This window comes from Peromyscus leucopus, chromosome 8a (genome assembly GCF_004664715.2).
Source record: "Peromyscus leucopus breed LL Stock chromosome 8a, UCI_PerLeu_2.1, whole genome shotgun sequence".
NCBI classification, from domain to species: Eukaryota; Metazoa; Chordata; class Mammalia; order Rodentia; family Cricetidae; genus Peromyscus; species Peromyscus leucopus.
This window is the reverse complement of record NC_051085.1, coordinates 8,317,255-8,343,210: the sequence shown is the minus strand read 5'-3', so window position 1 is coordinate 8,343,210 and position 25,956 is coordinate 8,317,255. Positions and strand designations below refer to the sequence as shown.

General features: G+C 41.0%; 1 protein-coding gene across 1 annotated transcript in view; it reads left to right on the top strand.

The window, feature by feature from the left end:
- Positions 1–9,728, top strand: part of Mettl24 (methyltransferase like 24) — a 106,570-nt gene extending 96,842 nt beyond the window's left edge. Inside the window, exon 5 of the mRNA XM_028890235.2 lies at positions 8,793–9,728. Within this exon, the coding sequence (XP_028746068.2) occupies positions 8,793–8,909 (117 nt within the window). The 3' untranslated portion in view covers positions 8,910–9,728. The remainder of the gene's footprint in view (positions 1–8,792) is intronic.
- The last annotated feature ends 16,228 nt before the right edge of the window (positions 9,729–25,956 follow it).

Here is a 25,956-nt window from a genome sequence, read left to right as displayed (position 1 = left end):
CCCCTCCTCTCTGATGACTCTAGCTTGTGCCAAGTTGACATAAAACTAGCCAGCACAGTGTATACACCTTAGAAGGTGACCCTGAGACACTGGAGAATGGGCCTAATGGCCCCAGGTCATTGTATCATTCCCTGCATCTTGCATCCCCGAGGTGGCCTCAGCAAAGGAGCAAATAGGGACGCAAGCAAGGACTGGAGATGTCGCTGCTCCTACTAGCACGGTTGGTATAGTGCTTGCCTTATATGCACGAAGCCCTGGGTTCGATCTCCAGCAGTGTGCAAACCCTGGCATGGTGGTGCTTGCTTATGGCAGCATTCTGGAAGTGGAGGCAGGAGGATCAGAACAAGGTCACCCCCACTGGCCACACAGAGAGTCTGAGGCCAGCCTACTTTAAAAGGGGGTGGGGCAAAAGCATTAGTTTCTGGGAATCACAACACGGGTGAAATAAAGATTAAAACGAGCAACTCCCTACTGTGGCCCACTGCGACAGAGGCTTCTGGAAACCACGTTTTCACTCCTCAGGACCCTCCTCATTGGTAGCATCCCTTGTTGCTAGCACGCTACTGGCTGTTCCTCCTTCCTCTGTTTCTGGTCTTCTTTGGTTTTCGTTGTGTGCGCTGCTACTGTAAACAAACGCAGGTGGAGAGAGGTTTTTCTCAGAGTGCAGTGATGAGGCCAACAATTGACATGCAAGTTTCATTTTAAACAATGAAATGTCTTTATTTTTATCTTATGTGTGTGGCTGTTTTGCCTGCTTCAATGTAAGTACACCACGTTTGTGCCTGGTGTTCATGGAGGGCCAGAGAAAGCATCAGCTTGCCCCAGTCTTGAGTTACAGAAGGCTGAGCTGCCATGTGGATGTCAGAAACTGAACTTGGGTCCTTTGGAAGAGCAGCCGCTGCTTGTAACTGCTGAGCCACCGCCCCCAGCCCAAGTTCGACAGTTTCAGTGTTTTGGCTTTCCTTCATTGTGATCATACCTTTGCATGCTGCTCTTACTTGATCCACCCTCTTTTGAGTTTGGTAAGACAGAAGTCCAAGACCACAAGTTGGAAAGAAAGTCCATTATTCAAACACAAGTAGAAAGGGCACAGAAAAATTCCCCAAAAACTTCTTTAATTTGAATGGCCTTAAAGCTGTCTCAGCTCTCATAGTAAGTTTACTTGGGAGATACTTGCCCTTTTGGACACGCAACGTGTGTATGCTGAAGGGAGCCAGCCTGTTATGCTAACATACACCGGTGTTTAAAGGGTGTTGCTTAGCTACCATTTCTTGCTCGCAGGCTCTTCAATGTTAGGATGGCTCTCACTATTGAAGATGTGAATGGGCTATCCATGTGAATGGACTATTGTGTTCACTTCTGCATCATTTTTGTAAATCCAATAGTTCTGAGCAAGCTTTTTCAAATGTCTGTGTTTATTTCACATATTAAAAAGTAGGTCATGTGCCAACCGGAAGCACAAGAGTTCCTGTACAGACTCAGGATGCCGTTGCAGCTTCTGTAATAAGAATAGTTTTGTGAGGTGGAAGATGGCTCAGCAGGGAAAGGTTTTGGTCAGGCAAGGCTGGTGACCTGAATTTGATCCCTGGGACCTACTTAAAAGTGGAGGGAGAGTACCAACTCCACAAATCTCCACATGTGTGCATGTGGCGTACACTCACATACATATACATCATGCACACAATTAAAAATAATAGTTTATAATGGGTTTCTATAATACCAAGTGCTCCAGTGTGCTCTCTGTTGCTGTGATAAACACAAATGACCAGAACAACGTGGGTAGCGAAGGGTTTATTTGGCTTACATTCTCTGATCATGAAGGGAAGCCAAAGCAGAAACTGAAGTAGGGACCATGGGGGGACGCTGCTTCCTGGCTTGCTCTGTTTTCTTTCTTACCCAACCTGAGACCCCCTACCCGGGGGGGGGGTACCACCTACAGTTAGGCTGGGTGCTCCCATGTCAATCATTAATCAAGAAAATGCACCACAGACTTGCTACAGGCCAATCTGATGAAGGCATTGTCTCAGTTGAAGTTTCCTCTTCACAGTTGACCAAACTTGTATCAAACTGACAAACAAAACTAGCCTGCACACCAACCTTTGCTCAGCCAACCAGAGGACTAGGTTCTGTCCTTTGTTGCTGAGACTCATGGTTCTCTTCAGCCTTGTGCACATGTGACATGGCACTTAGGCATTCTCATTTGTTCTACACACAGCATTTCATCTTGACTTTTATGAAAACTGCAGATTCACATAATGTATGTAAACGTGGAATGTAGGATCTTTTCACTTCTACCCTCAACTTTAGGGACAGTTGAGTAAAATTCTTTGGCTTTTGCCTACCTACCCACCATACTTTTTTCTTTTCTTTCTTTTTAATTTTTTGTTTGTTTTATTAGTCTGTTAGAGTAGGTTCTCACTGTGCAGCCCAGGCTAGGCTGGAACTCATATATTTCAGGGCAGTCTTGGACTTACATTAATCCCCTTGCCTCAAATTCCTTAGTGCTGGAATTACAACCACTATGTCTGGTTCTTTGCTTCTTTGACTCGTGGTTTTGGGTGTCCTTGTCATATAGCATGCGTATCTACACCTTTACTCTTTGAATTTGCTTAAGTAAAAGGACTTCTGTAGGCGTTTTTTGTGATGTTGACAATCAAGTCTATGGTCTCACATGCTAAACAAGCACTCTGGCCTTGAGCTACACTCCAATCCCTAAGGAAAATGTAATGAAACAAATGATTGACAGGACTCACCTAGGAAGCTATGTCAAGATGAAGTCTGGTAAATAACTAAGCAATTATGGTGAACTAAGATAATTGCAATTACAGTAATTTGTATGATGGGTAAAAAATTTTATTCCTATAAAATATTTGGTGTTTACTTCTATAGGTGTTGTGTCAATGAAACACAAATTTGAGTTTCCTTGCGGTCGTAGTGGGTGAGATGTTCACAGACTTTACTGGGAAAGACCTGCCGTTCCCATCCAGCCTTTTGCTCGGGTTGCCAGAGTAGAGCACACTGGGGTTAACGGCCTCTGCTGATGCTACTGCACACTTCATTTTGACTTGTACAATGCTCCCTTCATTTGGATCCATGCACCATTTTAAGATCTTGGCTCCTCATAGTAGATAGTGCTGTGTCCACAGCACTGTGCCTCAAAGCCAGTGGTCATCCTGCTTACCCACCATAAAGGCAGAGGAGCAACATAGTACTGTGTTCATTTGTAATTTTACGGTTCAATTACACGTAAACAAATCTGCAATGAGGATTTGCAGATAAACAAACAAGTAGATTATACTAAAATGGATAGAACTCATCATAGGATTGATTTTAGAATTTAAAAATATTCCAGAGTAGAATTCCTGTGATTAGTGAGTGTCTTTCTTTAGGTTTCTATTGCTGTAATGAAACCCCATGACCAAAGCAAGATTATTTGGCTTATACTTCCATATCACTGTTCATCATTGAAAGAAGTCAGGATAGGAACTCCAACAGGGCAGGAACCTAGAGGCAGGAGATGATGAAGAGGCCATGGAGGGGTGTTGCTTACTGACTTGCTCTCCATGGCTTGCTCAGCCTGCTTTCTTACATAATGTAGAACCAACAGCCTTGGATGGCACCACCCACAATGGGCTGGGCCCTCCCTATCAACCATTGATTAAGAAAATGCCCTTCAGGCTTGACTACAGTCATTTCTTATAGAAGCATTTTCTTAACTGACTTCCCTTCTCTTAGATGACTCTAGTTTGTGTCTAGTTGACATAAAACTGTCTGTACAGTGCGTCATTTGTTTTTCATGGGTATTTATGAACTGTCGCATAATTTATGTATCTGAAGATTAATTTGAAGATCAGAGGCCATGTCATTCCTGACCTTGACAGGACTCCTGTTGGCTGTGATATGACAATTTCTTGAGTTTTAATTTGTAAAAACAAAATGCTAATATTTAACCTACCTCAAACTTACTGAATGGTGTTTAGACTGATGAATTCTTCATGTTTAATATCCTTTCCCCATAATGCCACAATTTAGGACGTGAAAATTGGCCAAAGTCTACACTTACTTATCTGTCTCATGCTCAGGAGATCCTACTTGCAACCATGCATTTAGGAGAAACATTCCTTCTTGAAAGATACATCTACCTATCAGCGTTCTTGGCAAGCTGGAGTAAGATTGTTGGATGACTTGGAATGAGCATGTTTGCAGCCTCTGAATTGTTGGAGAGACCCATGCTGCTGGCTTAAAGTTATGTCTGAAGTACTTAAGACAAAGCCAGAGTGGCTTTTACTTGTCGCTTCAACACATAGTGTGAATTGCACTTTTAACTTCATTTAATGGAAGTATCTCTGAAAATTTATTGAAATTTTTACTAAATCAGACTTGTATTCCTAATATACCTATAACAAAGCCTTATCAAAGCAGACATGTAATAATATCTGCTCAAGAAGTGCTCTCAACTTGGTGCCTAGTGGCCAGAAGCTGGTAGCTATGGTAGAACCATCTCTGAGTGCTCATAAAAGGCCTTTCTCTCATGGCCTCAGCACATTCTCCAACATTTACATGTATTCCTAACACTTAGCTGTTTTTTAATTTTATCTGATTTTCCTGTACCGGCCCCATCACTGTGTATGCCCAAAGCCCGCTGCTGGCACTTACTAAACAGTGTTTAGACTAATAAATTATTCATGTTTAATATTCCTTCCCTTGTGTCACAATTTAGGACAATTTAATTTTTCTACAAGATCATCTTGATTGGGATCATATGACTGCTGTCCCAACGGTAACTCAGCATGCACAGCCACACTCCCCTGTGTCCTTTCCCACTCTCTACTGTACCCTGTAAAGCCGAGAGCAAAGAAGCCCCAGAGAAGAACACTGATTGGCATGTTGTTTCATTGGCTCTGGTCTTCCTGGAGGTAGATCTGCAGGTTTTATTCTACAGATCACTTAGGGTTGCAACAGCCATTAAAATGTTTGTATGGTGTTGTTTATCAAGTAAATGGTAATTTAAAGATAACATTTTACTCCTTCAAGTATGATGTTCTTAAATCTGTGACCATTTGTTATGCAATAGGACACTTGGCCTACATTAAAAGGGCCACCAGGGGATGCTTTTCTTCTCATTAAAAATGTCTGAGGCATTGGCAGTTAATACTACAGTTTGTCAAATAGCCCTTCCAACGTTTCACTTGTGAAATACAAAAATTAACCACTTAAAAAACAAAAACATGCTTTGGCTGCCCTTCTTAGGTTTTCTTCTTTCTTTTAAATTGATATAGGGTCTTGCTAATGTAGCATAGGCTATATAATCAAGCCTCCAATCTTCGTGCCTCAGCCTTTAGAGTACTGGGGGAGAGGATGTGGCAGTGTGTCACCATGTCTAGCCTCAATTTTTTTTATTAGCTATCCTAATCCATTGGATATCCCAGGTTCTCTGTTAACGTCCAAGAAAAGCTAATTCTATGAGCAAATGCCACATATAATTAATGGTACTTCCTTAATAATAATTGTCCTAGTTGCTTGTCTGTTACTGAGATAAATACTGACCAAGAGAAAGTTTTGGAAGGAGAGGGTTTATTTGGGTTACAGGTTATATACCATCATTGAGGGAAGTCAGGGAAGGAGCTGGAGGCAGGAACTAAAGTAGACACATAGCTCAGGCCCACATGCACAGGGATGGTACTGCCTACAGTGGACTGGGCATCCCACATCAATAGCAATCCAGAAAATATCCCGCAGACATGCCAACAGTCCTTTCCAGGTGTGTCAAACTGAACACCAGGATTGCTCATCATGGTATTCTGGTGAATGAAAGCTTTCCTGTTCATTCTTCCTGAGTATTGCTCATGTCTACTAAACATCCACGTCTATGACAATATTGTAGCTCATTTATGGATTTGCATGAAGTACAATAGCTTTTCATCCCTGGGGCCAATCGTCCGTAAAGATGGCCATGAACAAGTCCCTCCACCCTCTCTGTGCTTGTCCTTTCTTCCCTCTGTGGCTAGAATCTATTGTCTTTTCTAGAATCTGAGTTGGCTTTGTGGTTTATTTTGACCGACTGAATGCAGTGAAATTTTGACATCCAGACTAGGTTTTTACTTGAAAGGTGTAGCTCCCATTATTGCCCTCTTCAAAGGTAGCCAGCATGAGCAAAATCTGCTCATCCTGCTGGGAGCCTTGTTAAAAAATAGGCTTAGATGAAGACCTATCGATGAAAGGGTGCTGTGAGCCTGAGAGGGTTTCAGAGGGACAGGGAGGTATACATATGGGGTATGGGAAAGTGCCCCAAACAGGTTGTACTTGCCTGCATGGCAGAAAGAACCAAAGAATGAAATATGGGCGTGTTTCCATGGTGATTTTGGTTGGCTTTCAAGATTTGTTGATTTGCCCGGCTTGGGTATTTAGCAAGGATGAAGCTGCCAGTGTTGGCTGATGTAGTGACTGGCAGAGTGATAGTCATAATTGCCTTGGATAGTTGCTTTCTTTGGCTGTCTTTAACAGGACCTGCTGTCTAAGCAGTGGCTCCTGGGTACATACTGTCTTGCAAAAACCCTGTTGCAATGGCCGCCTTGAGCAATGCTATGAGTTAAATTCTGTGTCTCCAGCACTTCAGAATGTGGCGTTGTTTGGAAATAGGGTTGTTGCAGATGTATTACCTAAAATGAAGTCATAAGAAAGCTTACTGGGCTCTGATCCAAAATGGCTGATGCCTCTATGAAAAGGGAAATTTTGGACACAGACACAGAGACACACAGAGAATACCATGAGAAGGTGCCAGCAGAGACCAGTTGATGCAGACGCCACGAATGCCCCAACTGCCAAGCCTAGAGAGAGGTAGGGACAGTTCCTCCTTTAGGGAGAAACATGGACTTTGAGATGCTGTACCGATGAGATGACAAACCTTGGGTTTTAGGTCACTCGGTCTGTTGCTCTTCGCTACAGCAGTCTAGAAAGCTCATTCGCATGCCTAGCTCCCTTCCTCTCCTTTATATCATCCTGCAGATCTGGCTGGATCAGCCCAGCGACAGACTTGTACCCTTAATGAGGATGCTGCCAGAAGGTATCACATCTCAATCCAGTTAAAATTAAAATTCTCATTTCTTCTGAAAGTTGTGTGAAAAGTTGGATATTTGAGGTGTAAGGAAAGGGGATAATACCTGATGCCAGAACCTCTTCAATACCTTTGAAACTGTACCAGACAGATTGCTTCTTCTACCATCTTTGAGACCCTCCTACCAAAAATATGTCTTCACTTATTCCAGAGTTTACTAGGCATCATCACTTACTTGTTTTTCACAAGAAACACGATTTAAGCCAACTATATTAGGCTTGGCACTTGATTATCCCAATATAATCATTTGCATGATTTGAGGTGCTGTTATTGTTACAAGCTGGTATTAGAATCTTAAATGTGGCATATCTTACCCAGAAATCTTTAGTGCTTTATAATAACAATAATATTGTCTGCATTATGCAGTAATAATGAAAATTACATTTGCAAAATAGTTCATGGTAATGGGACATTCTGAAAGGCAAGCAAAAGGAAATGCATAACGGGAGAGAAAATTTTGTTTTATTCACTGTGTTGTGGCAGTCTGTGCTCTTAGGTCGGGAGGCAGGGAAGAGCTTGCGGGCGACTCCATGCCACACCACTGGAAGGCTGAGTGACAAAGACCAGCCTGTATGGCACTCATCAGAGCAGGGTCTCTCAGTCACTGGGCTGAAGAAGGTAGGGGTGTTGTCATATTTAGCATGCTGTTTGCTTTTTAGAAGATATTTTCATCAACTGAATAAAAACTGCATTTCTAAAGCAAGCATGTATTTGCTATGATGTAGCTTTATTTGGTTCTGTTCTGGTTGCTTATAAATTCTGATTGATAATTTATTTAAAATACGTTGAGGTGGGGAATAGCAAGATGGCTCAGCAGTTAAAAGCACTTGCTGCCCTAGGTTTGGTTCCCAGCATTCCTGTTCACAACCATCTGTACCTCCAGTTCCAGGGGTTCTAATCCTCTCTGCTGACCTCTGTGGGCACCAGGCATGCATGTGGTGCACATACATACATGCAGACAAAACCCCATACACATATAAATGCAACTCTATAATATGCCTGGAAAATATGATATCTTCCTCTGAGTAGAGTTTTTAAGTCGATATTAAGCTAATGAACTTTAATGCTGCCTCCCCATCCCCCCACTCCTGACTTCCCTGTTTGTTTTTGTTTTTGTCTTGTTTTGTTTTCCTCTTCATGTTTGCTAAGCAATCACTGAGCTACATCCCAACCCTACCTTGTCCTTTTCACATTTTGATTTGTTTATGTTATTCATCATATCCCAACTCACAGAAAACCTAAGTCTGTGGGGGACATAGGTCTGTAAGGAACCTAAGAAACTCTTGGCTGTGTGACTCAATACAACACATGTTGCTCTTTGAATTTGGGGTGTATTCTCTACCAATTAGGACATTTTGTGAAATTTTGATTAAATATTTCTTTTGACAGCTTAATTACCCTTAGTCCAGGAGGATTTTGCCTAAAACTGCCAAGATTAAACAAAGCTAGAGATGTGCCAAAGCAGCTGGGAAGTAGGATGGAGGGAGTTAATTCCCTTGGGTCCATTTCATGAGAATTAATTTAGCCTGGCCCACATTCCCATGAAACCTGTCTTCACTCAGTTACTCTCATGAAGAAAAATGTTGTTTCTCACCTCTTCCATTTGTTTTGAAACTACTGACTCCCAGCCAGTTTGCAGACACTGACTTTCCTGAGGTCTCTCCGTTCTTGGTTCCAGGACATCCAGTCAAGAGTGCCAAGGGTGCGCTGCAGGTCTCGGGACATCAGACAAAGCCTACTTTCTTGGAGCGATTATATGTGGTGTCTATGCACCTTCTCCTGCGTGCAACTCTGAAATCACTCAAGGATGCCTCCAAGGCCTCTCGTATGCTAACAGCATCCAGAAAACTTAACAAACAGACGGCATAGACAGCAAAGAGTGGGCAGGACTGGACTTGGTGTTGATAACCCGCAAAGACAGCCTCACTTCTGCAGAGCCGGATCTTAGTGACTCTGGCCAGCAGCTTCCTGGGGGCCGAAGTGCCTGGGACTCCAGTCTTTGTTCCTTTGAATGTTTCCTTCCATTCCAGTATTCACTGTGTCTGATGCCGTCAAATTTCCTCAGGGTGAAATTACCCATTTTCAAAAGTACTCTGAAAATTCAATGATACTGATTCAAGCACCTCACTGACCCACATCCTCTCTCCCAACAGTGCTTGATTTTCTAAGACCAAAGCTGACTGTTTTTATGTATAAAAGTTTAGGTTTATGTTTCCTTTAAGATTCCTTATAAGATTCCTTTTCAAGATAAATAATAAAATGATTGATTCTTTCTTTGTAACCAAAATATTCAGCCTGCCAACAAAAGATTTGGCTGAGGAAAAAAAAAAAAAAGGTCCTTGCTTGCTTATGTTCTGTTAATCTGTAATGAGTTACTTAGATGTAATGTGTATGGGTTATTGAGATGACTCTGTTTTTAATCATGTAAAGGAGATGAAAAACATGTTTTTACCTGTATTCATTATAATCACTCACTTGATTGAATGTGACCACATTGTGACTCCTGTACTGTCTGAAAGATTTTGTTGGGGTATATAAGCTGTAGAAAAAAAGTATACAGTAGAAGAAGAGAGAAGAACAGAAAGAATAAAGAAGAAAACCATCAAGAGAGTGTGTGAGTGTCTTTTCCCCTAACTCCCTCAGATAAAAAAATGTCATAGTATTGTACACACTGACTCTGGATTTCCATTGAACCCTGAGCTGTCTGGAGGCTGGCCCTCCAGCCAGCAATGATATGGTATGGTATGATATGATGATACGATATGATATGATATGATATGATATGATATAGTATGGTATGATATGATATGATGATATAATGTGATATGATATATGATATGATATATGATATGTGATATGTGATATGTGATATGATATGATATGATATGATATGATGATATAATGTGATATGATATGATATATGATATGATATGATATGATATGATATGATATGATGATATAATGTGATATGATATGATATATGATATGATATGGTATGGTATGATATGATATGATGATATAATGTGATATGATATGATATATGATATGATATGATATGATATGATATGATATGATATGATATGATATGATATGATATGATATGGAGGTGACATAGTGAGTGACCAAATCTGAGAATCCCATTTTGTTGCTTTGTTACAGATTGATATTCTCAAGGCAGATCTGGAAAGTGCAGAATGGAAAGTTCTAGAAAATCTCATCCTGGAAGATGTCCTTGAACAGATCGGCCAGCTCATCTTTGAGATTCATCTCCACTGGCCTGGCTTTGAGGTCAGCGGCAGCGAGAGCAGCGTGGTGCGGTTCTGGTACAGCCTCCTGAAGGAGTTGGAGCGGAAGGACTTCCGGCTCTTCCACACCTATAAGGACTTGTCGAAGCCTCAGCTTTTCCTGAAGAAAGACATTTTCAATGCCAGCAGCTGTTACACCCTGAGTTGGGTGAATACAAGATGGAAGTAGGAACGTACATACAAGAAACGTTTGCAGATAGAGGCGTCGGTGCTTCCGGTCGTGGAGCTAGGTCTCGGCTTCCACCAGCCTGTTGCTGCTCAGGGCAGGGACTGTGTCTGCAGTACATGAAGTCTTGAGCTGGACACGCGACAGCAGCCCGGATGAACACTCTGCTTTCCCAGACTGAGACTTTTGCGTTTTTGCCGTTGACAGATCGGGGCGTGCCCTCTTCACTCTCACTCGGAGGGTAGAAATACCCCGCCGGTGCCGGTACCGGTTTCCTTAAGACTCATTATGTGTCTATAGCTCACGCATTTACATTAAAATGAAATTTTATTAATTTCGACGTTTACTAGGTTGATCAGATTTTAAAATGCACCATTCATTTTAAATTGGGACACTTGCCTCCTTCAAGGTTTCTCTTGCTCAGCCAGGCAAAGCTGTGCTTTGCAGCCTGTGGATTTCTGCCAGTTCTTCTCAGCTTTTGCTGAGAGGCCAAGCTCTGGCTTCCCCAGAACTGCTGATTCCAGTTCCTGGGAATTTAGAGACACCAACTTCTGTCAGAGAACGTCAAGAACTTCAGTTCAAAATTCTTTTTGTACTCAGCCTTAAACACTTTCATTTCCTATGAGACCAAGCCCAAAGCAGAGGCTGAGTGTTTTTGCTACTCCCTTGCCCGCCTTCAAACCTGACTTCCGTACCACAGACTCGCCTCTGCTGTCAAAGCCTCTGAAATACACTATCTTAGAGCTGAGGAGATGACTCGGTCAGGAGAGTGACTGCCACACAAGCCCGAGGGCCGGAGTTTGCATCCCCTGTACCCAAACGCCAGGTGCCAGGCAGCCTCTATAACCCCAGTGCAGGACGAGGGTGGGCTGGATACAGGCTGGGGCTCATTGGCCAGGCTAGCCTGGCTGAATCAATGAGTTTCCAGCTCAGTGAGAGATCCTGCCTCAAAAGATAAATTGTAAACTGGGCATGGCGGCGCATACCTTTAATCCCAGCACTCAGGAGGCAGAGGCAGGTGGATCTCTGTGAGTTCAAGGCCAGCCTGGTTTACACAGTGAGTTCCAGGACAGCCTGAGCTACATCGAGAGATCTTGGCTGAGAAAAAAAACAAAAGATAAGTTATACAAAGATAGAGGAAGACTCCAGTGTCAACCAATTGATTCCCCCTCTGTCTGTCTGTCTGTCTGTCTCTCCCTTGCTCACTTGCTCAGTCTTGCTGTGTAACCCAGGGTAGTCCAGAACTCACTAGATGTCTCAGGCTGGTTTTGACCTTTGATCCTCCTGCCTCAGCCCCTGGTTTCACTTTATTTTTTAAAAAATTAAGCAGAACAGGTAGGTTCTCAATTGTTCAAATGCTATCTATAATTCTTATTTACAGATATAGACTGTCCTGTGGATGATTTTCAAAAGTTTTATGCTAATTAAACCATATAAAAATAAACGAAGTTAAGGGTTTGGAGGCATATTTTTACATACAGAGTATGAAAACTATATTTTCATTATTCAAAACATTGTAGGAGGCAGAGGAACTCTGACTGTTCTCACAGCTCATCCTGCCCCCAGGCTTCTCTTTCCTACCTGCTTCCACCTCAGATATCACTGATCTGGCTTTTGGCAATATTATTTTCAATTGAGAACCTGACAGATATTAGAATAGGATGATCTCCCTGATGAGCTAAAAGGAGACCAGAATTTCTGAATTAGTTGTGGTGAGTTTTAAAAATCTGAGATTTGGGGGTTGGAAAGATGGCTCAGTGGTTAAGAGCATTGGCTGCTCTTCCAGAGGACCTGGGTTCAATGCCCAGCTCCCACATGGCAGCTCACAATTGTCTGTAACTCCATTTCCAGGGGATCTGGCACCCTCAAACACATACATGTGGACAAAACACCAATACACATAAAATAAATAAATAATTTTAAAAAGCCCTGAGGTTTTGATTTTTAAAATCACAGTCCAAAAAAAAAAAAAAAAAAAAAAAAAAAAAGTGTCAGGTTGGGAAGAATAAATGTGATCACCAATGTCAGCTCAGTCTCATCAGTGTATTTCAGCTGTCCATAAATACAGAAGGGTCCAAGGATAGTCTGAAATGCTCTGTACTGGTAGTTTGTATGGTGCTGTCTCTGAAGAAAGGTAACTTTAGTCTGACTTTGTTTGGATTTTGTCACAGATTTTTTTATAATAGTTTTATGCACTGAAGTGTATACATAATAAACATCCTTATATACACCAATGTATAGAGTGCACTATATTTTAAGTGTCTGGTCTGTCAGCCCCGACATGTATACACACCTATAGCAAGATTTTTTAGTCCATGAATGGGAGATTTAAGGCACTGAAGGTTCCAGACAGGTGATGTAGGGTATTGGCTTCATCATGCCTTATATGATTAAAGCAAGAATGGATGTACTGCTAAAAACAACCCAGAACCCCCACCCAGACCCACTTAGCAGGCAGCCTGTGTGACGGCTCTGCTATTTATACTTATTTTTCTTCATGGATAGTTTAAATGTTTACGCTGGATATTTTGATGGTTGCCGTGACTCCCCTGTCCCTAGAACTGGTTTGTGCAATGTGGGTTAGAGTCTCAGCATTTGGAACTGGATAAATCTTCAAGTGTGGGAAGACTGTCCCATGCACTATGGGATGCTTGGCAGCATCTCTGGACTCTACCCGCTAGGAGGCAGGAACAACGGCCCCACCCTCCAGGGTGTCACACCTGAATGTGTCTGCAGTGCCAAATGTCCACCAGGGAGCGACCTACTGCCTCCACCCTCGCCTCCACCCTCGCCTCCAATGTGGGCAGTACTGATGTTGGCTCTGAGAAGTAGGTCGGGCTACTGCAGCCCTGGTGTTTGCTCTCAGAGGAGGGTTAACGCAAGTGGCTTTGTGAGGAACAGACAAAACAAGAGCCACCACTACCACCAACACCACACAGACCAAACACACCTAAGAAGCCAACCAGCCAAATCCAGTGTTATTGTTTAGTGGGAGCTCTAGAGATGGGCCAGTCACTGTGTGCATCAGTCATCCTCTTCTCTCTCAACAACCCAACGAGGAAGTATAATTTTCCAGGTGTAAAGAAACCAAGAGGTTACATAGCCTGTATTCTGTCTGATAACTCGCCTAGTGGATGGAATGTGAATCTACAGTCCCCGTCAGATCCAATGGGAGCATGCTCCATTTCCTGCACAGGGCAGCCAACGTTAGATGCTGCGTTGGAAGATGGCTCTTCCCTCCCGGTCAGCTGAAGGAGGGGAACAGCCAACACACCTAAGCAGACCTGCAAACTGGTGGCGGTTGGGTTGAGCATTCGGGTTTGCTTAGCTTGGACTTCATTTAAATAAGCCTAGCAGGTGGAGGCTGTGGGGACCCAGTAATTTCCCTGTCAGTGTAAGTTAGGCAGTCAGAGGGGCTTCTGCGAGGCCTGGGTGGCACGTCTTGCTCCTGCCTGTCACAGTGGATGGTGCTCTCCTCCCAGCTGTGATGACGGCAGTGGGTTCTTCTGGGCCTTAAAGCTCGTCTTTGGCCTACAAATAAACGAGCTGAGATGTGAAGATCTGCGGTGTGCATCCCCTTCATCAACCCTTACCAGCATACTGTCACATAAATGATCCAGAAAATACAAATTCCATAAATATCAAACTACTTCAAAGAGCCTGCACTTTTTCAGGTGAGGGAACTAGGAGGATGTAAGGGACTCAGAAGTTGCCTTTTAGCATGAGCTGTGTGAGAGCCGAAGAAAAACATCCTCCTCTACCTGAGCATTACATGAGGTTGTAATAGGCTACGGTAGAAATAGTCACCAACTATTTGGCATGTTCGGATGAACCGAGCCAGGGAAAAGGGGATAATTGACTGGCACTCCAGTAATATTTACATTGGGATAAAAGGAAAGTAATTTCATGGATTTACACAGTGTCCAAGCCTGTTATTCACACCAGCATTTCTGCCTTGGATATACGACCTTTTGGTAAATGTGGTCCAAGACGTGACTTTCCTCAATGCTAAATGCTTGGGCTTTGCAAAGCTGGATTAAACCAGCTTGCCAGTTTAGGCAACAAGGGCACCTCCACACTCAGCTGTCCTCGGCTGATAAACTCGTGTTTGCTTTTAGGCAGTGTGCTGCCTGGCGCTCTGTCAACTTGACACATTTGGGAAGAGGGAACCTCAGCTGAGAAAAGGGCCCACCAGGTCAGCCCAGGGGCAAGTCTGCAGTGCATTTTCTTGATAGATGATTGATGGGGGAGGGCCAGCATGGTGCATGGTGCATGGTGCATGGTGCCATCCCTGGGCTGGTGGTCCTGGTTTCTGTAAGAAAGCAGGTTGAGCAAGCCATGAGGAGCAAGCCAGAAATTGTCACTCCTTCATGGCCTCTGCCTCAGTTCCTGCCTCCAGGTTCCTGCCCTGACTTTTCTCAGAGACGGAGTATGACCTAAGAGCTGTAAACTGAGATAAAACCTTTTCCTCCCAAATTGTTTTTGAGATAGGCAATAATTATTTTTTACTAGCCAACTGCTGGCCCTTCCTTTATGATAAATAGCTTCCATTCACTTCCACTAGGAAAGGTACGGGAACTTCATGAAGCCATCACCCAAAGAGTCAGGAAATCCTTAAAACTGTCTAGATTTAGAGGTTAGTCTAAACATTGGAATACTTTTATTGTATTTGTGTTCTTAAGAAAAATAAACCAAGCAGGCCTAATGCCATATTTTATATTTAGAGCAATGTAACAAAATGCGACATTATCAATGAATTGAAAAAATATGCCTGGAGCTGGAGTGATGTTAAAAGCACATGCCTACTACATTGGCCCCTGCACTCTCACACATATAGCCACACACAACACATAAATAAAAAGATAAAAATAAATCTTAGCTGGGCAGTGGCGGTGCATGCCTTTAATCCCAGTACTTGGGAGGCAGAGGCAGGTGGATCTCTGTGAATTTGAAGCCAGCCTGGTCTACAGAGTAAATCCTAGGACAGCCAGGGCTACACATGTACACACACATACACACACACACACACACACACACACACACACACACACACACACCAGTTCCTATCCTTGATAAACATGACTTTACATCATCTAACTTTCCGTCTCTCACGAGATAAAAACTACTCCCTGTACAACTATGGATTGTGTGTAGTACACTGTAGTTTACATGCTGACTCAGAAATGATTGGTTTCGGAGCTAGTACAAAGGACAGTGAGGGTAGGGGAAGGCTGTGTTGCTACCCAATGCTTAGATCCATCTTCTAATAATGGAACCTCCATTATTGCCATATTTATCCAATGCATCAACTAGCTCTCAGTTTCCCAAGGTCAAGGCTAAGAAGGTCTCCAGGCTACAATCTTTTTATCAGGAATGAGAACTACAAATTCAGTATAATAAACAACAAAAGGACGACTGTGTCTAAATACAAAGCAACAAGACAAAAAAAAATACTAACTCATCTAATTTCCAAAAGTATTGAAAATATTTCTAATGACAGAAAACTTCAATAAGAAATGATGAAGTATTTTTACTGGAAAATTCTGTTTGTAAGAACATTTGAAACTTACACCCAATGAATCCTTATTAAGCAGGTTCCTAGTAGGCTCCAAGGTGGGGCTCCAGGGTGCGGATTGGCCCTTACTCTCATGGAGCATAGTCTTCTGGTAGAGACAGACATTAACAGCAGGTAATAAGACACAGAGTAAAGGCAGCGTAGCAATGGGGGCAGGCACAATGCCAGAGGCCTTACCTGGGGCCGGGGTGGGGTGGGGGTGTCCTTGATTTCACCTCAATCCTTTAGAAATAGTTTCTCATACACTTAATAGCATTTCAATTGCTACAGAACTGTGGTTTCTCACTGGGGCTGCAGAAGGCACTTGGTCTTTCACTTCTTAAATATGCCCGCCCAGAACTGCCTCTCAATGTGCCCGGTACCCAGTCACAAGTAAGACAGAAGACAAATGGAAGGGAAGCTAGCCACAGTGTTGAGGCGGGTCCTGGAGGCTGCCTGTCATAGCTGTGCAGGAACCTGTGTTGTGTGATATTCTGTTTGTGTTCTGACAAATAAAGCTTGCTTGGAGTCAGAGGGCAGAGCCAGCCACTATTTAACCATAGAGGTCTGGAGGTCTGTATAGAGAGGAGACAGGAAGTGATAAGGTGGGTAGAGAGAAGACCTCTATGGAGGGATGGTAGAGGTGGGAAGCAGCTGGTGGCTGCTCCCAGTTCTCTAATCTTTAGGTTCTTACCCCAATATTTGACTCCCGATTTTTTTATTGATAAGATTAATTTGATTTATGCATTATCTGGTACCCAACACAAACAGCACACAATAGCTGCTGATCTTTCAAAGGTACCAACAGCCCTACCTTTAAAATGTCTGACTGACAAATTTGTCTGGGTGGAACAATGGCCTTTGAAATCAGAAAAATTACAGACCTTAGAACAATTGGTATAGGAGCAGCTAAATGCTCAGCATATTGTAGAATCAGTCAGTCTTTGGAATTCTCCTGTATTGTTATTAAAAAGAAATCTGGAAAATGGAGAATGGTAACAGATCTAAGAGCTGTTAATAAGGTGATTCAGCCAATGGGCACTTTACAGCCTGGAATTCCCTTGCCTTCTCTCTTACCTAAAGAATGGTCTTTTATTTAATTGATATATTATTGATTGATTTAAAAGACTGTTTCTTTACTTACCTTTGCAAGAACAGGATAAGGAAAAATTTGCCTTCACAGTGCTGACTTATAATAATTCGCAGCCTGTTAAGTGATATCAATGGAAAATTCTCCCACAAGGGATGTTAAACATCCCTACCCTGTGCCAATATTTTGTAAGACAGCTGTTAGGAATAATTCGTGTACAGTTTCCTCAATATATAATTTCCCATTAGATGGACGATATCTTACTAGCTGATTCAAATGTAGATACTTTAGAGAAAATGTTTGAAGAAGTAAAGAAAATTTTGCATTGTTGGGGATTACAAATTGTTCCTCAACAAATACAAAGAGGAGATTTTATTAATTACCTAAGATATAAAATATATCTACAAAAAATTCAGCCTTAAAAGGTACAAATCAGGAGAGATCTTAATGACTCTCAAAAATTTCTGAGAGACATTAACTGTCTATGACCCACAATTGAATTAACAACTCAAGAACTGAGTAATTTATTTAAAACCTTAAAAGGTGACAAGGACTTAAATAGTCCAAGAAAATTATCAGCTGATGCTGAGAGAGAACTGGCTTTGATAGAAAAGAAATTACAGGATGCACATGTGGATCATTTGGATCCAGAACTTGATTGCCGTCTGGTTATTTTATTTTCTTTGCATTCCCCTACAGGGGCAAGATAATGCCTTAGAATTGATATTTTTGCCACACAGAGTAAAAAAAATTAAAGACCTATGTAGAAAAGGTTTCTGAGTTGATTCTAAAAGGAAAATTAAAACTTCATCAATTAGCAGGAATAGACTTAGCAGAAATTATAGTACCTTTTACTAGTGCTGAAATTTCCCCTTTATGGGCAGAAAATGAACACTGGCAAAGAGCTTGCAGTGATTTTATTTGGAGTAATTAACAACAAATATCCCAAAAACAAGAGATTCAGTTTATAAAGAGAACTAATTGGATCCTTCCTCACATTGTAGGGGGAACACCAATTTCTGGAACCCCTACATTCTATACTGATGCAAACAGATCAGGAAAGGCAGGTTATAAATCAGGAAGTTTGAGTAAAGTGGCTTAAAGCCCTTATGATTCTGTTTAAAAGTCAGAATTATATGCTATTCTCGTAGTATTATTAGATTTTCTAGGACCTCATAATATGATTATAGACTCTTGGTATTCAGAAAGAGTTGTTTTACATAATGAAACTGCTAAATTTATTACAGATGATACAGAATTGACTTTGTTATTTATTCAGGTATAAGAAATAATCAGAAATAGAATCATCCCTTATATATAAAACGTATTAGATCCCATACAGTTCTATCAGGCCCTCTAGCACAAGGTAATGATGAAATTGATCAACTATTGGTAAGAAATATGCTAGAAGCCTCAGAATTTCATAAAAAAACCACCATGTCAATATCAAAGGTTTGAACAAAGATTTTTCTATCACTTGGCAACAAACCAAGAAAATATCCTATTTGTTTCTTGTATAACCAAATTCCACTACCTTCAGGAAGCAACCCAAAGGATACTCAAAGGAATGAAATTTGACAAATGGATGTGTTTAATTTTTCAGAGGTTAGAAAATTAAAATATGTACACCACACCATAGATGCATATTTAGAATTTCAATGGGCAACTGCTTTGAATTCTGAAAAGGCTGATTCTGTAATCACACATCTATTAGAAGTTATGGCCATCATGGGGATGCCTGTACAAATTAAGACTGACAATGTTTCAGTACATGTCTCTAGTAAAATAAAAGTTTTTTTTGCACATTATAACATAAAGCATATTACAGGTATACCACACAATCCTACAGGGCAAGCAGTTATAGAAAGATCTAATCAAACTCTTAAAGACATGCTTAATAAACAGAAAGGGATAACAAAAACCCCCCAAAGATAGATTGCATAATGCTTTATTAACTTTGAATTTTCTCATTGCTAATGAGAAAGGAACAACAGCTGCAGAGAGATATTGAATAATAGAAAAAACTACAGAATTATATCAGCCTGTATATTTTTTTAAAAGATTTATTTATTTATTATGTATCAGAAGAGGGTGTCAGATCTCATTACAGATGGTTGTGAGCCACCATGTGGGTGCTGGGAATTGAACTCAGGACCTCTGGAAGAGCAGTCAGTGCTCTTAACCTTTGAGCCATCTCTCCAGCCCCAGCCTGTAGATTTTAAGGATGTGCTGACCTCAGAATGGAAACCAGGATATGCCATACATTGGGGAAGAGGTTTTGCTTTTGTTTCTACAAGAGAAGAAAAGCTATGGATACCATCAAAATTGATAAAGATTAGATTTGAACAAGAGAGACCTCTTGATCAGAAGAAATGATAGTTCATCAACCAGTGTGGCCATTCGGTCTAAACTAACAGAATAACAAATGCTTTTCATTTGATCAGGTATAACTTGTCAAAAGGGAAACTCCCCCAAAGTTAGAGTTGGGGCAGGGTTTTGTTTTTGTCTTTCCAGGAGAATGAAGGCATCCAGCTAAGGAATCTGAAGAACACTGGACAAATGAGACATCTGGAGAAAATGTCCCAAGAAAAAGAGCAAATTGGCCTATTGGTATATCACATTTCCAACAGGATAAAATTTCATATATCTTCTCAAATGTTTGTTTCTGCTGTTCTCTACAGACACATAATGCAAATGTTCTTTTTGTAGTCCCAGTTCAATTAAAAATTAAGTCTGGATTTGAAGTTGGAGCATGGCTCACTCCTTCTCTAAATTCAAGCATGCTTATTAAAAGGAAAATTCAAAATCTGTGTCTCATGTCAGAAGAGCCACCTAATATGGGACAGAAGAAAAACTAAAATTAAGGCACTAGTCTATTGCCACTAATCTCATAATCCTTTGGTTTTATTTTGACTCTTTAAAGCTTTTCTTAAGGTATAAATATAATCTCAAAATTTATAAAATTAATATATATATATTAAACTTTTGTCATGATATTAATGGTCATATAGAGTACTAATTCTAGTAAAAGGCTTCATTTAGCTTTCTGTACATGATTTTGGGTTTGAGTCTCTATCAGGTAACTAGGAATTAAGTTTTTTGTACTGTGGATGTACATAACAAATTATAGTCCTTTAACCTCTTTGAGATCTGCTGCTTATGACATTTAAAATGTTTAGCCGGGCGGTGGTGGTGCACGCCTTTAATCCCAGCACTTGGAGCAGAGCAGGCGGATCTCTGTGAGTTCGAGGCCAGCCTGGGCTACCAAGTGAGCTCCAGGAAAGGTGCAAAGCTACGCAGAGAAACCCTGTCTCAAAAAACCAAAAAAAAAAAAATGTTTAAGTTTTCTGCAGTGAACCATGACCATGCCTAACAGCAACCTTTGAAGTCTTCAAAAGAATGATGGGGCCCTACAATGATGATTACATCTCGATTGTGGTAATGCCACTAAGCTGAACAACACAACCCAAAGATGGGCTTTGGACTACAAACTGCTCAGGACAATTTCAAGATGGCTGGCTCAGATGGTCCAGCCTTATGGACTACTGTAGCCAGGATTTGACATAAGCTCTGTACTTTCCCATTACACAGAAACTGGACAGCAAATAATACAGCTAGCTCTCCCAGGACTTGACCATTAACCCAAATTTTTTCAGGGTCCCCTAAAAATGCCATCACTCCAAGACAGCAGAAAGTAATTTTTAAGAACACAATGCTCATATTTGCAAGAGGTAGGGTGGGCAGTTTTTGGTTGTTCAGTGGGTTGTGGATATTTGTCATCATTTAGGGGGATTGGTTATAAGTCATGGTAATGGTCAGAAAAAACTAGACAAAGGATATTAGATTCAGGGATCTCATTCTAAAAAGAAAAGGGGGCATATAGAAATAGGATAAAAGGGTAGATTATTGAATCTGCTTTTAAACCAAAAAAGTAACTACTAGTCTTAAATATTTTACATTGTTATGGATTTTTGTATATTGATAGAAATTTGAGGTTGTTTTTGTTATACAGTATATGTGTTTCTACTCTTGTTTAAGATATTTTTATATATTGATACAAATTTAAGGTTATTTCTGTTAGAACATACTGTACATATGTTTCTATTCTTGCTCAAGGTACTGTACCTATACAGCTCATTTAACAATGTAATGTAAATTCCTAATCCTTGAAAGTTATTATTACAAATTACTTAGGATAATAAAGAAATGCAGGTTAGTAGTTAGTCACCTATTACAATCAAACTTGGAGTCATGCTAGGTATGCTTTCAAGATCAAACAGATATATTTTAGGTAGCTAGGTGATCTTCAAATACTTCAGAGATTTACAGAATATGGCATTTAAGATGTTTTACTAACATAAGGTTCTTTTTTTTTTTTTATGATAATAAGACATGTCTGCTTCCGGCAGCACCAATCTACTTCAGAGAAGATGAGGGGCATCAAAGAAACTCCATATAGAGTTTACTTTCTTCATGGCAAAAGTTAGTCATTGGGCAAGAAATTGCCCTTGCCTCTACTGACTACTGACAGTATACCATCCAAATTGGACAAGCAGGACACAAAAGAAAGTGACTGCAGAACTTTGCCAAGACAAGGTAGGATAGCCCTTCAAAAATCCTGCTTTATAGAAAAGTCTGTCAGATATTCTAGACCTGCAGGCTGAAGACAGATGCCCCAACATTACAGAGGAACCTTGGGTGACTGTCCAGGCAGCTAGTTGCTTCTGTCATTTCTTAGTTTTGGAAGTTGTTTGCTCTGTACTTCCTGTTTAGTCAGGTAATACTATATCCTTCTCGGGTCTCTGATGGTATTTAAGACTAGTTATAGTTTTTCTTGTTACCAGACTCAGAAAAGAAACTCACAAAAGAGGTGTAACATGTATAAGGTTGAGAGACATAAAAGATAGTTTTGGGTTAGTAATACAAGTTAGGATAGAAATTGAATTAGGTACAGCACTTTGGACTCATCAAGATAGGATAGATAATGGAATATTTTCTCTGAATTTGTCAAATGTTATGGACTAGACATTGTTAATATAATTATTGTCTGTATATATTGTATATAGTTATTGTACTTATTGTATATAGTTTTTCTATGTTAGTTAAAACCTTTACTTTTTATTTAGACAAAAAGGGAGAAATGTCATGTGATATTTTGTTTGTATTCTGACAAATAAAGCTTGCTTGGAGTCAGAGGCAGAGCTAGTCACTAGTAACAATAGAGGTCTGGAAGTCTATACAGAGAGGACACAGGAAGTGATAAGGAGGGGCAGAGAGAGGATCTAGGGTCTTTTTGGATGGGGGAATGGAAGAGGTAGAAAGCAGCTGCTCCTCTGCTTCCCTGATCTTTCAGGTTTTTACCTTGATATCTGACTCTTGGTTTTTATTGATAGGATTAATTAGATTTATGCATCAAACCTGTCATTGCTCCATAATGAGGAAGTTGAGGTATTCTATACTAGAAGAAAATCCCTTGGAACTAAGGACCACATTACTAGCCATGCTAGCTCTTTAGGAAGGCATATTTTGCTTAGTTGTTCTGTTTTGTATAAATATGTCCAAAATATTTCCTGTGCCGCTTTAAAAGTAATAAACAAAATCATATGCATTTACTGTGTACAAGATACTTTGGTATATGTAAGCATTGTGAATGACTAAAACAAACTGCTGCCATCACCTCATATTCTTACCTCAGTGTTGTTTCAGATGAGAATATTTAAAATCTGCCCTCTTAGTAATTTCATATGTATATAGCTTTAATGAGTAAAGATACGCTGCTTTTCTAAGATAAAATAAATAATAAAGGCAGCAGTTAGAGTAAAAATTGGGGTAGGAAAAGGCGTATATATTTTCAAGGTTGAAGTAAGAGCCAAGAAAATTTCTCTGTGGGCAAAGGAAGTGGTGGAAGCCTTCTCTAATGTAAGGGGCTCTGAGAAAGTCTTTAGGAACAGGTTCTGTCTCACTAAAGGAAGAAAAAAAAAATCATACATTTTTTTTTTTTTCATTTAGCACGTGTGTGCAGACATGTGTCACAGGGTGCATATGGAGGTCAGAGGACAACTTTCAGGAGTCAGTTCTCTCCTCCCATCATGCATTGGATTCAACACAGGATCAAATACTGGTCCTCAGGCTTGGCTCTAGATGCCCTTACTCACTGAGCAGAAATGTCCTGGTGAAGCACAAAGATTCTGACATAAAGCTCAGCTCTAAGATTTACATTTAAATGGCTGTGTGGAGGGGGCAGGACAGTAGAGCCACAAGAATAAGAAGACCCAGACATTGTTGTTGGCTAGCTTCATCTTTTCTAACAAATCACCACCTTTTTGGTCTGTTTCCTTCTTTTAGGTTAGATTGTTGCATTTCTAAAGTTTCTTCTTGCTGGAACATCTCATTATTTTGAATCCTGTGATTAGGCCAAGTGTTGGCAATGATAGCATCGTACCTTGACTGTGTGTGCCTGCTGGATCTGAATGTCCTTCCAAACTTACCCTGAAAGCTAATACCCAGTGCTTTGGCAGTGAAGTCAAGACATTTGGGAGGTGAGCAGGTTGTGAGGTTAGAGCTTATTGGAATTAGGGTACTTGCAAAAGAGGCCTGGGGGGCGGGGGAATGCTTCCCCTTTCCACCATGAGGATGCAGCAAGAAGGTGCTGTGTCTGTGGCCAAGAACAATCCCACATCGGACACTCACGCTTGTTCTTGAGCATCTTAGCTTCTAACACAGTGAGCAATAAACCTGTTGTTTATGAATTATTCAGCCTAATGCATTTTGTTCCAGAAGCTTGACTGGACCGAGTGGACTGAGGCATTTGCCAGGAAAGGAAGTTATAGGATATAATACACTTATGCATTAAAAAAGAAGCCCAGATAAGAGGGAACCAATTCTGATGGCTCTTCAGGAAGCAGAAGTGCCCCCGTGGGAAGTGCTTTTCGGGGTCTCATAAACTCAGGGTTCTAAGACCGGAACTCAGGCTTTATAGGTGCTACTAGTTTATTACTTCTGTTTTCAGACTGTCTCAATAACATGGCAGTATGCTAAACAGAACTATGAATAGCCCAATGACTCTTTCATATGCACACAAGCATGTATGTGTATGTATATTTTTGTAGGAGGTGTGAGTATGGGGCAGGTGTGGCTAGATGCCCAAGAACGAAATCTTCAGACATATGAAGCCCAGAGAGCCTGGAGTGAGAGGCAGAGTAGGACCCCACACTAGTCATATCTTAGGACTTCAGTTATCTGTGAAGTTCCAGGAGGACCAGATTCTTGGAAGGCATGACTTCACCCCCACGAGCACCAGGAAGCTTACCTTGTGCTGTGGCTGAGTGCAAACAGAAGCTCCCCACGAGAACTAGACACCAAGCTTGTGCAAGGAGTGCAATAGTGGAATTTATCTTAATCACAGGTGAGCAAACCTATAAGCTGAGGGATTACAATAACTACTTGGTTCTAGCGGTGACCCCCACAGGGGTCATGGTAAAGGTAGATGCAAAATGCTTTGAAGGGACTCTTCACCAACCCAGACTACTAAGAATTACCTCAGTGAATGAGACTATTCATGATTAAAAAGTTACATCCAGTAAGGAAATGAATGGTGCACTATGAAGCAGAGAACAGACGACGAAACACTGAGATAAATGAATGGCACTCCTTTTCAGAGGGGGCAGTACAGAAGGATGGGACAAGTTCTCATCCATCCCAGGCTGGCCTTAGACTGTAGCTGAGGATGACCATGAATTCTGATCCTTCTGTAACATTTTTAAAAATGTAGAATACCAGCTGAAGAGACGGCACAGCAGCTAAGAGTATATGCTGCTCTTCCAGGGGACCTGAGTTCAGCTCAAGAGCACTCACATAGGGTAGATCACAGCTATCTGTACACATGTGGCCCATGTACACACACGTATGCACACAGATACATAAATAAAAACAAACCTTTAAAAAAAGACTATAATATAAACCGTTCATGATTGGAGACACAGAGGACGATATAAACCTTAAAAAACAAGAGATTATGGAGGAAAAAATGCAGGCATACAAACAGGTGCAAATAGACCTCTCAGAAAAGGAAAACGGTGGCTGAAGCGAGAAATTTAATGGATTCAAAAGATTAGACATAACCAAAGTTACCTGGAGATAGATCAGAGGAAATACCCAAAATGTAACACAGGACAGTATGAACACCAAAAGTCTTTATATGAATTCTATCATGAGCAATTTGGACCTTAGAACATCTTTTAGAAGATGAGGTAGTAACGGTGGATATCTGAACTCTTTATGTGAAGAAATGGTTCTAGGGCCATACTTGTGCAGGATGGTGGCCCGCGGGCACGTGGTGCCATTGAGCACTTACAAAGTGGTTGATTGAGACACACACTCATCCATGTTCATTGTTGTTCTGGTCACAAATGCTAGGACATGCAAACGGCCTAAATGCCCAGCCCAAACTGATAAATGAAAATGTGCTTCCTATATACAATAGAATTTTATTCAGCTTTAAAGAAAAAAACGAAACCACAAAATTTGCAGGTAAATAGATGGAATTGGAAACCACGCTGAGTGAAATAACCCAGACCCAGAAGAATAAATATCACGTGGGTCCTCTTCAAATCTGTGTGTTTAGGAACTTGGGATAACTGTAGAATCCAGACAACTAGAAAGGAACTATTGGTGAGAAGAAGAGGCCTTAGAGGCGAGAGATTGTTGACACAGGCAACGAAAAGAGGA